Source organism: Rhinoderma darwinii, unplaced genomic scaffold, assembly GCF_050947455.1.
Source record: "Rhinoderma darwinii isolate aRhiDar2 unplaced genomic scaffold, aRhiDar2.hap1 Scaffold_3936, whole genome shotgun sequence".
Taxonomy (NCBI): Eukaryota; Metazoa; Chordata; class Amphibia; order Anura; family Rhinodermatidae; genus Rhinoderma; species Rhinoderma darwinii.
The window spans coordinates 37,501-56,963 of NW_027463552.1; the positions used below are offsets into that span (position 1 = coordinate 37,501).

At 38.1% G+C, this 19,463-nt stretch overlaps 1 protein-coding gene across 1 annotated transcript in view; it reads left to right on the top strand.

Moving 5' to 3' along the window:
• Positions 1-19,463, top strand: part of INPPL1 (inositol polyphosphate phosphatase like 1) — a 48,778-nt gene that overhangs the window by 10,745 nt on the left and 18,570 nt on the right. Inside the window, exons 3-8 of the mRNA XM_075848393.1 lie at positions 72-216; positions 1,007-1,118; positions 1,805-1,945; positions 3,198-3,288; positions 17,321-17,410; positions 18,413-18,511. Of these exons, the coding sequence (XP_075704508.1) occupies positions 72-216; positions 1,007-1,118; positions 1,805-1,945; positions 3,198-3,288; positions 17,321-17,410; positions 18,413-18,511 (678 nt within the window). The remainder of the gene's footprint in view (positions 1-71; positions 217-1,006; positions 1,119-1,804; positions 1,946-3,197; positions 3,289-17,320; positions 17,411-18,412; positions 18,512-19,463) is intronic.

The window sequence follows — 19,463 nt, forward strand, 5'->3', positions numbered from 1 at the left end:
AGGCTGTGGGGGTACTCGGTGCCTCGCGCCTCCGCCCTGCATTCCTCTAACGTTTGTCTCCTCTTCTACAGACGTCTCAGGGGGTTCAGGTGCGACGCTTCAAGACTCTTAGTGACCTGATCGCACTCTACCTGCAGCCCAATCAGGGGATGGTGTGCACCCTGCTGTACCCCGTGGAGCGGGAGAAGGACGTCATGGAGGACAGAGACTACTCCGGTCAGTCCACAATCCCAGGGGTTCCCTTTACTTAGCTGGGAATTCATATAGTTACATGATCTCTCCTCTTCAGACAGCATTTTACAGGTTAAAACTTTTGCTTTACTTAACTTATACTGATTTTAAGTTCAATTGGTATATGCTCCAGTCACAGCCAAAGCTGCATACACAATTCTGCGACTTCATCATGTCTTATTCTCCAGTCACATTCAAACCGGCATTCACAATTCTCGGCTTTAACATGTCCTAGTCTTTAGTCACATCTAAAGCTTCGTTTACAATTCTGATGCTTTATTTTGTCCTGGTCTCCAATCACATCCAAAGCTGCATTCACAATATTGCTGCTACATCGTGTCTCATAATCCACTAACCTCCAAAGCTGCATTCACAATTCTGCGACTTCATCATGTCCGTTTCTCCAATCCGACTCAAATCTGCATTCACAATTCTGGGCTTTAACACGTCCTAGTCGTTAGTCACATCTAAAGCTGCATTCACAATTCTGTGGGTTCATCATGTCCTTTTCTCCAGTCACATCCAAAGCTACATTCACGATATTGCTGCTTCATCATGCATATATCTTTGGATGTGAATGGATTATAAGACAAGATTTTACTGCTACGCCATATTTTTATAATCCAGTCACATCCAAAGCTGCATTCACGATTTTACGGCTACGTCTGGTCTTCTACTCCACTCACCTCCAAAGCTGCATTCTCTATTCTGCTGGCTTCCTGTCCGCTCTCGGGCTGCAGGTCTCGCGTTCATTCGTTCACATCATGTGTTTCAGATGGGGAGGATGAGAAGCCGCCTCTTCCGCCACGGTCGGCTTCCGCCAGTTTTTCCGGAGGGTCTGGATTGAGTTTGGTGCCGAGCGGTGGAGACGTCAGCCCGGCTGAGAGGTAAAGGTCCCCGGTCCTGGAGTCGTCCTCTGAACTACTAGTCCAACGTCTTAGTTATGATCTGCTCCTGGGAAAGCTGGGTGACAACCAATATGGCTGCCATTACCCCTGAGGGGTTGTCATGAGGCTTTCCCGGAAATAAACTTAAGAAATGTCAGAATACAGTAATATTCTCTATATAGCGATACTGGAGAGAGGGGGGGGGGGTGCTGTTCAGGATTCTGGGAAAGCTGGGTGATGTATGCCTGATCTAGTCCATTACACTACAATCTGTGCTGCCCATCTATGTTCACTGCCAGTATACCAGATACAAGAGCGGGAGATACATCAACGAGGCAGTTATGCTGTTCAGGATTCTGGGAAAGCTGGGTGATGTATGCCTGATCTAGTCCATTACATTGCAATCTGTGCTGCCCATCTATGTTCACTGCCAGTATGGAGAAAGATACAAAAGCGGGAGATACATCAACGAGTTGTGCTGTTCAGTATTCTGGGAAAGTTGGGTGACAAGCCCATTCGAAGCTACAAGAATGGCGGCCATATTGGTTGTCACCCGTCTTTCTCAGATACAGGTTGTGTAGCATTTAGTTTCAGCCTCCGCAGTGAATCATCTCGCGGTCGGCTCCGTAACGCCCGCGGTGATTTTACTGCCGCGCTTTTCACGTTTCCACGTTTTTCTGTTGCAGTTCGACCAACGGGCTGAGCACGGTGTCGCACGAGTACCTGAAGGGCAGCTACGCTCTGGACCTGGAGGCTGTGAAATCCGGGGCCACCAGTCTGCCGCACCTCAACAAAACGCTGGTCGTCTCCTGCAAGCGGCTGCACGGGTAAGACGTCCCGCAGGATCCGTCGCCGGGAGTCGCGCAGTACGGCGCTCCGGCGTCAGTGGGAAGTCACAGAGACGTACAATTTAAAGGAACACTCCAGGCTAAACTGACACACTGGATTAGACCCAATGAGGACCCGAGGAGGCGGAGCATGAACACCACACAGATTAGTCATGCCCCGCCCCCTCATGTCCTGCGTTGCACAATGGCGCACATTTATTATTCAGTTTACGCCAGTTTTCAACTTTTTTTTCCTCTTGATCGCAAATTTTAGGTGCAATTATCCGGCTGATCAGAAGTTCAAACAGGCCAACGTCTCCAAATACGACACATTTATTAGGAGGCGTCCGACTTTAAGACGATATTCTCGCCAATTACCCGCTCTATTTGTATTGGCACCTAATACGGCATTATTATTAATAAATGTGGGCCACTTGCCTGGATTGTTCCTATAATCGCATCAAAGTTGAAGAATCTATGCTTGCTGTCACTGAATAGGAACATTCATGTTTACAGCCAGAGGTTGAAAACCCATCCTGACCTAATACTTCACACAGCTGAGAGTTTGTTACAATTGTATCCAGTCTAGTAGACAATCCTTTGTGGGCTCCAGACTATGTCAAACTGCGCTGATACATTGTAACAAATTATCGGGTCAGAAGAGATTTGTGCTGCTGATGTTTATATCTCAGAGGACTGTGTAATTTGGATATAATTGTAACAAACCCACAGCTGTGAGAAGTATTGGGTTGAGTTTTCAGTTTTCAGCCTCTCCATGTAAACAAGAAAGTTCCTTTTTGCAGGCAGCAAGCAGAGATATTGAAAATAATAAAGAATTGAAACACAGTTCATTAGAAATCCAGACACAACTCCCTAAAGATTATATAGGGGAATTGTATTCTGAGCGATTATTATAGGGTCAGATTGTAATATTAACCCTTCGGCGCTCTCGCCCTCCCCCCGCGTTCTGTCTGCGGACACCAGTGCAGTGAATATGGAGTCCCCCGGACCCTGCGAGGTTCTGCTCCCGTTATAAAGCGAGTTGTTCCATTATAACGTGATATCAGGACGTGGAAGACGATCCCCTATATAGTCTATACTGCCCCCGCCTGGTCCGTTCTCACTATTGCGTTAGACAAGCCCCTCCCATATCTTACAGGACCCCCGACTTTCCTGTGTACCCCCGGCTGACGCTGCCTCTGTTATACGTTCCGTAAACTCATTATTACTATTATTTTTTTTTCATTTTAAGGGAAGTTGATAAAGTTTTATCCGGACTGGAAATTCTCTCCAAAATCTTCGACCAGCAGAGCTCGCCCATGGTGACCAAGATTCTGCAGCAGGTAGGGCGACGGACAGCGGTGGGGGGGGGGGGGGGGATGGGCCACCGTGTAATGTACAGGAACCCCACCGCCCCCCATTCCTTAATGTCCGACATAGGGGATTCTGATTGGCTGAGAGCAGCTGATCGACCGGGGTCTCTCCACAATGCTCCGCCCTTTTTTGGCTCATGCTGAGCCGCTTCCACAGCTGGACAGGGGGCGCTCTTCGTCACCAGTTACCATATATGTAGAGGTGTGACTGGCCGGTGTGATACGCGGCTGTTACACGCTGGTCCTTTCTTCGGAACGTTATTAGTACCGCAATATAACACAATCGCTGTTTTTCCACAGATTTGTAGCTCCGCCCCCAACACTGACCTGATCGGATATCCGTACCGGAGCGCGGGCCCTGACATAGCCAAGGGTCTAACATAACACAATGATGTCAATGTGTAGCCACGTCCCAAATATAAGGACATGTGAGGGGCCCGAATATAAGGACATGTGAGGGGCCCGAATATAAAGACATGTGAGGGGCCCGAATATAAGGACATGTGAGGGGCCCGAATATAAGGACATGTGAGGGGCCCGAATATAAGGACATGTGAGGGGCCCGAATATAAGGACATGTGAGGGGCCCGAATATAAAGACATGTGAGGGGCCCGAATATAAAGACATGTGAGGGGCCCGAATATAAGGACATGTGAGGGGCCCGAATATAAGGACATGTGAGGGGCCCGAATATAAGGACATGTGAGGGGCCCGAATATAAAGACATGTGAGGGGCCCGAATATAAGGACATGTGAGGGGCCCGAATATAAGGACATGTGAGGGGCCCGAATATAAGGACATGTGAGGGGCCCGAATATAAAGACATGTGAGGGGCCCAAATATAAGGACATGTGAGGGGCCCAAATATAAGGACATGTGAGGGGCCCAAATATAAGGACATGTGAGGGACCCGAATATAAGGACATGTGAGGGGCCCGAATATAAGGACATGTGAGGGGCCCGAATATAAAGACATGTGAGGGGCCCAAATATAAGGACATGTGAGGGGCCCAAATATAAGGACATGTGAGGGGCCCGAATATAAGGACATGTGAGGGGCCCGAATATAAGGACATGTGAGGGGCCCCAATATAAGGACATGTGAGGGGCCCCAATATAAGGACATGTGAGGGGCCCCAATATAAGGACATGTGAGGGGCCCCAATATAAGGACATGTGAGGGGCCCGAATATAAGGACATGTGAGGGGCCCGAATATAAGGACATGTGAGGGGCCCGAATATAAGGACATGTGAGGGACCCAAATATAAGGACATGTGAGGGACCCAAATATAAGGACATGTGAGGGGCCCAAATATAAGGACATGTGAGGGACCCAAATATAAGGAAATGTGAGGGGCCCGAATATAAGGACATGTGAGGGGCCCAAATCAGCAGATGATGTCAATGATATAGATATCAACCTCAAACAACGCGAACCACCGTGGATCCAGCAATGCAGGAAAAAAGTCAGCCAATTGCTCAAGTAACAATCGCCCCATATAATGTAACTGGGATGTAATAATGTTATAATGTAACAGTTTGTATTACTCACACTCGCTGCAGTGACCCCATAATAACTTGCACAGCGGAAATCCCAATTCCCTACAGTTTACTGATCTCATTATAAATTGTAGCCGAATTTACATTGTTCTGTATATGAGATACGGACTGACTATATATGAGAGTGACTGTACATTACACGTGTATATGGGGTGTATATATGACTGTACATTACACGTGTATATGAGGTGTATATATGACTACATTACACGTGTATATGGGGTGTATATATGACTGTACATTACACGTGTATATGGGGTGTATATATGACTGTACATTACACGTGTATATGGGGTTGTATATATGACTGTACATTACCCGTATATATGGGGTGTATATATGACTGTACATTACACGTGTATATGGGGTGTATATATGACTGTACATTACGCGTGGTATATGAGGTGTATATAACTGTACATTACGCGTGTATATGGGGTGTATATATGACTGTACATTACACGTGTATATGGGGTGTATATATGACTGTACATTACACGTGTATATGGGGTGTATATATGACTACATTACACGTGTATATGGGGTGTATATATGACTGTACATTACACGTGTATATGGGGTGTGTATATGACGACATTACACGTGTATATGGGGTGTATATATATGACTGTACATTACACGTGTATATGGGGTGTATATATGACGGTACATTACACGTGTATATGAGGTGTATATATGACTGTACATTACACGTGTATATGAGGCGTATATATGACTACATAACACGTGTATATGGGGTGTATATATGACTGTACATTACACGTGTATATGGGGTGTATATATGACTGTACATTACACGTGTATATGGGGTGTATATATGACTACATTACATGTGTATATGAGGTGTATATATGACTACATAACACGTGTATATGAGGTGTATATATGACTACATAACACGTGTATATGGGGTGTATATATGACTGTACATTACACGTGTATATGGGGTGTATATATGACTACATTACATGTGTATATGAGGTGTATATATGACTACATTACACGTGTATATGAGGTGTATATATGACTACATAACACGTGTATATGGGGTGTATATATGACTGTACATTACACGTGTATATGGGGTGTATATATGACTGTACATTACACGTGTATATGAGGTGTATATATGACTACATTACACGTGTATATGGGGTGTATATATGACTGTACATTACACGTGTATATGGGGTGTATATATGACTGTACATTACACGTGTATATGGGGTGTATATATGACAGTACATTACACGTGTATATGAGGTGTATATATGACTGTACATTACACGTGTATATGAGGTGTATATATGACTACATTACACGTGTATATGGGGTGTATATATGACTGTACATTACACGTGTATATGGGGTTGTATATATGACTGTACATTACCCGTATATATGGGGTGTATATATGACTGTACATTACACGTGTATATGGGGTGTATATATGACTGTACATTACGCGTGGTATATGAGGTGTATATAACTGTACATTACGCGTGTATATGGGGTGTATATATGACTGTACATTACACGTGTATATGGGGTGTATATATGACTGTACATTACACGTGTATATGGGGTGTATATATGACTACATTACACGTGTATATGGGGTGTATATATGACTGTACATTACACGTGTATATGGGGTGTGTATATGACGACATTACACGTGTATATGGGGTGTATATATATGACTGTACATTACACGTGTATATGGGGTGTATATATGACGGTACATTACACGTGTATATGAGGTGTATATATGACTGTACATTACACGTGTATATGAGGCGTATATATGACTACATAACACGTGTATATGGGGTGTATATATGACTGTACATTACACGTGTATATGGGGTGTATATATGACTGTACATTACACGTGTATATGGGGTGTATATATGACTACATTACATGTGTATATGAGGTGTATATATGACTACATAACACGTGTATATGAGGTGTATATATGACTACATAACACGTGTATATGGGGTGTATATATGACTGTACATTACACGTGTATATGGGGTGTATATATGACTACATTACATGTGTATATGAGGTGTATATATGACTACATTACACGTGTATATGAGGTGTATATATGACTACATAACACGTGTATATGGGGTGTATATATGACTGTACATTACACGTGTATATGGGGTGTATATATGACTGTACATTACACGTGTATATGAGGTGTATATATGACTGTACATTACACGTGTATATGGGGTGTATATATGACTGTACATTACACGTGTATATGGGGTGTATATATGAAAGTACATTACACGTGTATATGAGGTGTATATATGACTGTACATTACACGTGTATATGGGGTGTATATATGACTGTACATTACACGTGTATATGGGGTGTATATATGACTGTACATTACACGTGTATATGGGGTGTATATATGACTACATTACACGTGTATATGGGGTGTATGACTGTACATTACACGTGTATATGAGGTGTATATATGACTACATTACACGTGTATATGAGGTGTATATATGACTGTACATTACACGTGTATATGGGGTGTATATATGACTGTACATTACACGTGTATATGGGGTGTATATATGACTGTACATTACCCGTGTATATGGGGTGTATATATGACTGTACATTACACGTGTATATGGGGTGTATATATGACTGTACATTACGCGTGTATATAACTACATTACGCGTGTATATGGGGTGTATATATGACTGTACATTACACGTGTATATGGGGTGTATATATGACTGTACATTACACGTGTATATGGGGTGTATATATGACTGTACATTACACGTGTATATATGACTGTACATTACACGTGTATATGGGGTGTATATATGACTACATTACACGTGTATATGGGGTGTATATATGACTACATTACCTGTGTATGTGGGGTGTATATATGACTGTACATTACACGTGTATATGGGGTGTATATATGACTGTACATTACACGTGTATATGGGGTGTATATATGACTACATTACACGTGTATATGAGGCGTATATATGACTGTACATTACACGTGTATATGAGGCGTATATATGACTGTACATTACACGTGTATATGAGGCGTATATATGACTGTACATTACACGTGTATATGGGGTGTATATATGACTGTACATTACACGTGTATATGGGGTGTATATATGACTACATTACACGTGTATATGAGGTGTATATATGACTACATTACACGTGTATATTAGGGTTATATATGACTGTACATTACACGTGTATATGGGGTGTATATATGACTGTACATTACACGTGTATATGGGGTGTATATATGACTGTACATTACACGTGTATATGGGGTGTATATATGACTGTACATTACACGTGTATATGGGGTGTATATATGACTGTACATTACACGTGTATATGGGGTGTATATATGACTGTACATTACGCGTGTATATGAGGTCTATATATGACTGAACATTACACGTGTATATGGGGTGTATATGTGAATGTACATTACCTGTGTATATGAGGTGTATATATGACTGTACATTACACGTGTATATGGGGTGTATATATGACTGTACATTACACGTGTATATGGGGTGTATATATGACTACATTACACGTGTATATGGGGTGTATATATGACTACATTACCTGTGTATATGAGGTGTATATATGACTGTACATTACACGTGTATATGGGGTGTATATATGACTGTACATTACACGTGTATATGGGGTGTATATATGACTACATTACATGTGTATATGGGGTGTATATATGACTACATTACACGTGTATATGGGGTGTATGACTGTACATTACACGTGTATATGAGGTGTATATATGACTACATTACATGTGTATATGAGGTGTATATATGACTGTACATTACACGTGTATATGGGGTGTATATATGACTGTACATTACACGTGTATATGGGGTGTATATATGACTACATTACACGTGTATATGGGGTGTATATATGACTGTACATTACACGTGTATATGAGGTGTATATATGACTGTACATTACACGTGTATATGGGGTGTATATATGACTGTACATTACACGTGTATATGGGGTGTATATATGACTACATTACACGTGAATATGGGGTGTATATATGACTGTACATTACACGTGTATATGAGGCGTATATATGACTGTACATTACACGTGTATATGGGGTGTATATATGACTGTACATTACCCGTGTATATGGGGTGTATATATGACTGTACATTACACGTGTATATGGGGTGTATATATGACTGTACATTACGCGTGTATATGGGGTGTATATATGACTGTACATTACGCGTGTATATGGGGTGTATATATGACTGTACATTACACGTGTATATGGGGTGTATATATGACTGTACATTACACGTGTATATGGGGTGTATATATGACTACATTACACGTGTATATGGGGTGTATATGACTACATTACACGTGTATATGGGGTGTATATATGACTGTACATTACACGTGTATATGGGGTGTATATATGACTGTACATTACACGTGTATATGGGGTGTATATATGACTGTACATTACACGTGTATATGGGGTGTATATATGACTGTACATTACACGTGTATATGAGGTGTATATATGACTACATTACACGTGTATATGAGGTGTATATATGACTGTACATTACACGTGTATATGGGGTGTATATATGACTGTACATTACACGTGTATATGGGGTGTATATATGACTGTACATTACACGTGTATATGGGGTGTATATATGACTACATTACACGTGTATATGGGGTGTATATATGACTGTACATTACACGTGTATATGAGGTGTATATATGACTACATTACACGTGTATATGGGGTGTATATATGACTGTACATTACATGTGTATATGAGGTGTATATATGACTGTACATTACACGTGTATATGAGGCGTATATATGACTGAACATAACACGTGTATATGAGGTGTATATATGACTGTACATTACACGTGTATATGGGGTGTATATATGACTGTACATTACACGTGTATATGGGGTGTATATATGACTGTACATTACACGTGTATATGGGGTGTATATATGACTGTACATTACACGTGTATATGGGGTGTATATATAACTGTACATTACGCGTGTATATGGGGTGTATATATGAATACATTACACGTGTATATGAGGTGTATATATGACTGTACATTACACATGTATATGGGGTGTATATATGTCTGTACATTACACGTGTATATGGGGTGTATATATGACTACATTACACGTGTATATGGGGTGTATATATGACTGTACATTACACTTGTATATGAGGTGTATATATGACTGTACATTACACCTGTATATGGGGTGTATATATGACTGTGCATTACACGTGTATATGGGGTGTATATATGACTGTAAATTACACGTGTATATGAGGTGTATATATGACTGTACATTATGCGTGTATATGGGGTGTATATATGACTGTACATTACACGTGTATATATGGCGGTACATTACACGTGTATATGGGGTGTATATATGACTGTACATTACACGTGTATATGGGGTGTATATATGACTGTACATTACACGTGTATATGAGGTGAATATATGACGGTACATTACACGTGTATATGAGGAGTATATATGACTGTACATTACACGTGTATATGGGGTGTATATATGACTGTACATTACATGTGTATATAGGGTGTATATATGACTGTACATTACACGTGTATATGGGGTGTATGACTGTACATTACACGTGTATATGAGGTGTATATATGACTACATTACACGTGTATATGAGGTGTATATATGACTGTACATTACACGTGTATATGGGGTGTATATATGACTGTACATTACACGTGTATATGGGGTGTATATATGACTACATTACACGTGTATATGGGGTGTATATATGACTGTACATTACACGTGTATATGAGGTGTATATATGACTACATTACACGTGTATATGGGGTGTATATATGACTGTACATTACACGTGTATATGAGGCGTATATATGACTGTACATTACACGTGTATATGAGGTGTATATATGACTACATTACACGTGTATATGGGGTGTATATATGACTGTACATTACACGTGTATATGAGGCGTATATATGACTGTACATTACACGTGTATATGGGGTGTATATATGACTGTACATTACCCGTGTATATGGGGTGTATATATGACTGTACATTACGCGTGTATATGGGGTGTATATATGACTGTACATTACGCGTGTATATGGGGTGTATATATGACTGTACATTACGCGTGTATATGAGGGGTATATATGACTGTACATTACACGTGTATATGGGGTGTATATATGACTGTGCATTACACGTGTATATGGGGTGTATATATGACTGTACATTACACGTGTATATGGGGTGTATATATGACTGTACATTACACGTGTATATGGGGTGTATATATAACTGTACATTACGCGTGTATATGGGGTGTTTATATGAATACATTACACGTGTATATGAGGTGTATATATGACTGTACATTACACGTGTATATGGGGTGTATATATGTCTGTACATTACACGTGTATATGGGGTGTATATATGACTACATTACACGTGTATATGGGGTGTATATATGACTGTACATTACACCTGTATATGGGGTGTATATATGACTGTGCATTACACGTGTATATGGGGTGTATATATGACTGTAAATTACACGTGTATATGAGGTGTATATATGACTGTACATTATGCGTGTATATGGGGTGTATATATGACTACATTACACGTGTATATATGGCGGTACATTACACGTGTATATGAGGAGTATATATGACTGTACATTACACGTGTATATGGGGTGTATATATGACTGTACATTACATGTGTATATAGGGTGTATATATGACTGTACATTACACGTGTATATGGGGTGTATATATGACTGTACATTACACGTGTGTATATAACTGTACATTACACGTGTATATGAGGTGTATATATGACTGTACATTACACGTGTATATGGGGGGTATATATGACTGTACATTACACGTGTATATGGGGTGTATATATGACTACATTACACGTGTATATGGGGTGTGTATATGGGGTGTGTATATGACTGTACATTACTCGTGTATATCGGGTGTATATATGACTGTACATTACACGTGTATACGGGGTGTATATATGACTGTACATTACACGTGTATATGGGGTGTATATATGAATACATTACACGTGTATATATGACTGTACATTACACGTGTATATGGGGTGTATATATGACTGTACATTACACGTGTATATGGGGTGTGTATATGACTACATTACACATGTATATGGGGTGTGTATATGACTGTACATTACACGTGTATATGGGGTGTATATATGACTGTTCATTACACTTGTATATGAGGTGTATATATGACTGTACATTACACGTGTATATGTGGTGTATATATGACTGTACATTACGCGTGTATATGAGGTGTATATAACTGTACATAACGCGTGTATATGAGGTGTATATATGACTGTACATTACACGTGAATATGAGGTGTATATATGACTACATTACACGTGTATACGGGGTGTATATATGACTGTACATTACACGTGTATACGGGGTGTATATATGACTGTACATTACACGTGTATATGGGGTGTATATATGACTGTACATTACACGTGTATATGGGGTGTATATATGACTGTACATTACACGTGTATATGAGGGGTATATATGACTGTACATTACGCGTGTATATGAGGCGTATATATGACTGTACATTACGCGTGTATATGTGGTGTATATATGACTGTACATTACGCGTGTATATGAGGTGTATATAACTGTACATTACGCGTGTATATGAGGTGTATATATGACTACATTACACGTGAATATGAGGTGTATATATGACTACATTACACGTGTATACGGGGTGTATATATGACTGTACATTACACGTGTATACGGGGTGTATATATGACTGTACATTACACGTGTATACGGGGTGTATATATGACTGTACATTACACGTGTATACGGGGTGTATATATGACTGTACATTACACGTGTATATGGGGTGTATATATGAATACATTACACGTGTATATGAGGTGTATATATGACTACATTACACGTGTATACGGGGTGTATATATGACTGTACATTACACGTGTATACGGGGTGTATATATGACTGTACATTACACGTGTATATGGGGTGTATATATGACTGTACATTACACGTGTATATGGGGTGTATATATGACTGTACATTACACGTGTATATGGGGTGTATATATGACTGTACATTACACGTGTATACGGGGTGTATATATGAATACATTACACGTGTATACGAGGTGTATATATGACTACATTACACGTGTATATGGGGTGTATATATGAATACATTACACGTGTATATGGGGTGTATATATGACTACATTACACGTGTATATGGGGTGTATATATGACTACATTACACGTGTATATGGGGTGTGTATATGACTACATTACACGTGTATATGGGGTGTGTATATGACTAGATTACACGTGTATATGAGGTGTATATATGATGGTACATTACATGTATATATGAGGTGTATATATGACTGTACATTACACGTGTATATGAGGTGTATATATGACTGTACATTACACGTGTATATGAGGTGTATATATGACTGTACATTACACGTGTATATGGGGTGTATATATGACTGTACATTACACGTGTATATGGGGTGTATATATGACTGTACATTACACGTTTATATGAGGTGTATATATGACTGTACATTACCCGTGTATATGGGGTGTATATATGACTGTACATTACACGTGTATATGAGGTGTATATATGACTGTACATTACGCGTGTATATGAGGTCTATATATGACTGTACATTACACATGTATATGGGGGGTATATATGACTGTACATTAACCGTGTATATGGGGTGTATATAGGACTGTATGTTACACGTATATATGACTGTACATTACATGTGTATATGAGGTGTATATATGACTGTACATTACACGTGTATATGAGGTGTATATATGACTGTACATTACACGTGTATATGGGGTGTATATATGACTGTACATTACACGTGTATATGAGGTGTATATATGACTGTACATTACACGTGTATATGAGGTGTGTGTGTATATATATATATATATATATAATGTATATACAGTGTTGATGGTGATATATATGTGATGTATATACAGTGTTGATGGTGATATATATGTGATGTATATACAGTGTTAATGGTGATATATATATGATGTATATACAGTGTTGATGGTGATATATATATATGATGTATATACAGTGTTGATGGTGATATATATATGATGTATATACAGTGTTGATGGTGATATATATATGATGTATATACAGTGTTGATGGTGTGATATATATATGATGTATATACGGTGTTGATGGTGATATATATGTGATGTATATACAGTGTTGATGGTGATATATATATATATATATATATATATATGTGATGTATATACAGTGTTGATGGTGATATATATATATGATGTATATACAGTGTTGATGGTGTGATATATATATATATGTGATGTATATACAGTGTTGATGGTGATATATATATATATGTGATGTATATACAGTGTTGATGGTGATATATATATATATATGATGTATATACAGTGTTGATGGTGTGATATATATATATATGATGTACATACAGTGTTGGTGATATATATATATATGTGATGTATATACAGTGTTGATGGTGATATATATATATATATGATGTATATACAGTGTTGATGGTGATATATATATATATGATGTATATACAGTGTTGATGGTGATATATATGTGATGTATATACAGTGTTGATGGTGATATATATATATATATATGATGTACATACAGTTTTGATGGTGATATATGTATGATGTATATACAGTGTTGATGGTGATATATGTATGATGTATATACGGTGTTGATGGTGATATATATATGATGTATATACAGTGTTGATGGTGATATATATGATGTATATACAGTGTTGATGGTGATATATATGATGTATATACAGTGTTGATGGTGATATATATGTGATGTATATACAGTGATGGTGATATATATATGATGTATATACAGTGTTGATGGTGATATATATATGTGATGTATATACAGTGTTGATGGTGTGATATATATATGATGTATATACGGTGTTGATGGTGATATATATGTGATGTATATACAGTGTTGATGGTGATATATATATGATGTATATACAGTGTTGATGGTGATATATATGATGTATATACAGTGTTGATGGTGTGATATATATATGATGTATATACAGTGTTGATGGTGATATATATATATGTGATGGTGATATATATATATGATGTATATACAGTGTTGATGGTGATATGTGTATGATGTATATACAGTGTTGATGGTGATATGTGTATGATGTATATACAGTGTTGATGGTGATATATATATGATGTATATACAGTGTTGATGGTGATATATATATATGTGATGGTGATATATATATATGATGTATATACAGTGTTGATGGTGATATATATATATATGATGTATATACAGTGTTGATGGTGATATATATATGTGATGTATATACAGTGTTGATGGTGATATATGTGATGTATATACAGTGTTGATGGTGATATATATATGTGATGTATATACAGTGTTGATGGTGATATATATATGTGATGTATATACAGTGTTGATGGTGATATATATGATGTATATACAGTGTTGATGGTGATATATATATGTGATGTATATACAGTGTTGATGGTGATATATATGATGTATATACAGTGTTGATGGTGATATATATATATATATATGTGATGGTGATATATATATATATATGATGTATATACAGTGTTGATGGTGATATATATATATGTGATGGTGATATATATATGATGTATATACAGTGTTGATGGTGATATATATATATGATGTATATACAGTGTTGATGGTGATATATATATGATGTATATACAGTGTTGATGGTGATATATATATGATGTATATACAGTGTTGATGGTGATATATGTATGATGTATATACAGTGTTGATGGTGATATATATGATGTATATACAGTGTTGATGGTGATATATATATATATATATGATGTATATACAGTGTTGATGGTGATATATGTATGATGTATATACAGTGTTGATGGTGATATATATATGATGTATATACAGTGTTGATGGTGATATATATGATGTATATACAGTGTTGATGGTGATATATATATGATGTATATACAGTGTTGATGGTGATGTATATATGTGATGTATATACAGTGTTGATGGTGATATATGTATGATGTATATACAGTGTTGATGGTGATATATATATGATGTATATACAGTGTTGATGGTGATATATGTATGATGTATATACAGTGTTGATGGTGATATATATGATGTATATACAGTGTTGATGGTGATATATATGATGTATATACAGTGTTGATGGTGATATATGTATGATGTATATACAGTGTTGATGGTGATATATATATGATGTATATACAGTGTTGATGGTGATATATATATGATGTATATACAGTGTTGATGGTGATATATATATGATGTATATACAGTGTTGATGGTGATATATATATGATGTATATACGGTGTTGATGGTGATATATGTATGATGTATATACGGTGTTGATGGTGATATATATATATGATGTATATACAGTGTTGATGGTGATATATATATGATGTATATACAGTGTTGATGGTGATATATATATATGTGATGTATATACGGTGTTGATGGTGATATATATATATGATGTATATACAGTGTTGATGGTGATATATATATGATGTATATACAGTGTTGATGGTGATATATATATATGATGTATATACAGTGTTGATGGTGATATATATGTGATGTATATACAGTGTTGATGGTGATATATATGTGATGTATATACAGTGTTGATGGTGATATATATGTGATGTATATACAGTGTTGATGGTGATATATATATGATGTATATACAGTGTTGATGGTGATATATATATGATGTATATACAGTGTTGATGGTGATATATATATGATGTATATACAGTGTTGATGGTGATATATGTATGATGTATATACAGTGTTGATGGTGATATATATATATTCTGTATATACAGTGTTGATGGTGAGGGGGCTCGGGACCACCACTCCCGGCCTGGTTTGGGGCTGTGATATTCGGTGTGTGCAGGAGGAGCTCGGCCTCGGTGAAGCTTCTCCTCTCCCCGGAGTCTCACACATTTCATCCTCCTCCTCATCTTCTCATCTCTCAGGCTGCAAATCAGAGCGGAGAACAAGAGCTGGAGAGCCTGGTGTTCAAGCTGTCTGTGCTGAAGGACTTCCTGTCCAGCATCGAGAAGAAGGTGGGTGCCGGGGGGTCACCGGGGGGGGCACAGACTGGGGGGGGGTCACAGCCGGGGGGGTCACCGGGGGGGTCACAGCCGGGGGGACCTGAATAATTAAACTCCCGCATCTTAACAAAGCTGCTACAATACAGGAGGGATCCCCATCATCTCTGCTGGAATGCTGCCGGCATCTCCGGGGAGAATGATGGGAGTGCGAGGAGGATGGAGGCATGTAAGACTAGGTTATCCTGCAAATTATCTATCTATCTATCTCATATCTATCTATCTATCTATCTATCTATCTATCTCATATCTATCTATCTATCTATCTATCTATCTATCTATCTATCTATCTATCTATCTATCTATCTATCTATCTATCTATCTATCTATCTATCTATCTCATATCTATCTATCTATCTATCTATCTATCTCATATCTATCTATCTATCTATCTATCTATCTATCTATCTATCTATCTATCTATCTATCTATCTATCTATCTATCTCATATCTATCTATCTCATATCTATCTATCTATCTATCTCATATCTATCTATCTCATATCTATCTATCTATCTATCTATCTATCTCATATCTATCTATCTATCTAATATCTATCTATCTATCTCATATCTATCTATCTATCTATCTATCTATCTATCTATCTATCTATCTATCTATCTATCTATCTATCTATCTATCTATCTATCTATCTATCTATCTATCTCATATCTATCTATCTATCTATCTATCTCATATCTATCTATCTATCTATCTATCTCATATCTATCTATCTCATATCTATCTATCTCATATCTATCTATCTATCTATCTATCTATCTATCTATCTATCTATCTATCTATCTATCTATCTATCTCATATCTATCTATCTATCTGTCTGTCTGTCTGTCTGTCTGTCTGTCTGTCTGTCTGTCTGTCTGTCTATCATCTCATCCTTTTTATTGTATTTTCTCTCATTGATCTTTCAGTTGTTTTTTCTTCTGTGTTTTCCTCAGGCGCTGAGAGCGTTGCAGGACATGAGCACTTCGGCGCAGTCGGCTCCGGTTCCACAATCCTCCAGAAAGACTAAGAGTTTCCCTGTGCAGACCTTTGAGGTGAGGCAGAGGCTGCAGTGCCCTCCCCCGTCTATAGGTGGCGACATGTAACACACGTGAGCCGCCTCCGCACTGCTGTGCGCCTGGATGACACTAGGTGGCGCTCTGCGACTTGTTCCTGCCGCCAGCTTCTTCCTCCACTGGAGATGGACAATGCCACTTTTACGCGGTTTGAGTTTTACGACTTTCTTTTACTTGGATGTCGATATGAACGTTACTCCGGCGTCTCGCGGCGGTCGGGATCACATGGACTATCGGAGTGTGAATGTCGCTACCAGTCAGTTTTGACGGCTGCCATATTGGATCGCACACACGTAGCGTCCCATTAATCTCCTATGACTGGAACTCGGGATTTTGAGTGTCATCTATTAACCCCTTAAGGTCCGAGCCATGTTTTGATTTTTCGTTTTTCACTTCCCGCCTTCCAAGAGCCGTAACGTCTTTTTTTTTTTCCGTGCATCGAGCGGTGCGAGGGCTTATTTTTTGCGGGGCGAGCAGTCGTTTTTATTGACACCATTTGTTCATCAGTTTTGTTTTTTTTTTAAATTTGGGAGCGAAGGTGACCTAAAAATGGTGATTTTAGCTGTTTTACAATTTTTATTTTTTACGGCGTTCACCGTGCGCATTAAATAACGCTTTATTGTGATAGTTCAGACTTTTACGGACGCGGCGATAACAATTTTGTTTACTTTATTTCTGACATTACTTTAGAGGGAAAAATGGGAAAAGTTATTTTTTGTTTTGTTTAACTTTTTAATTTTTTTTGCACCACTAAAAACTTTATATCACTTCTTCTTTTTACACAATTTATTAGTCCCTCAGGGGGACTTGAACCACCCATCGTTAGATCGCTGGTACAATATACTGCAATAGTCATTTATTGCAGTATATCGTCATTTTTACAGGCAGGGCTTAGCAGAGGCGGAGTGACGGCAGTCCTGGGGGCCTTCAT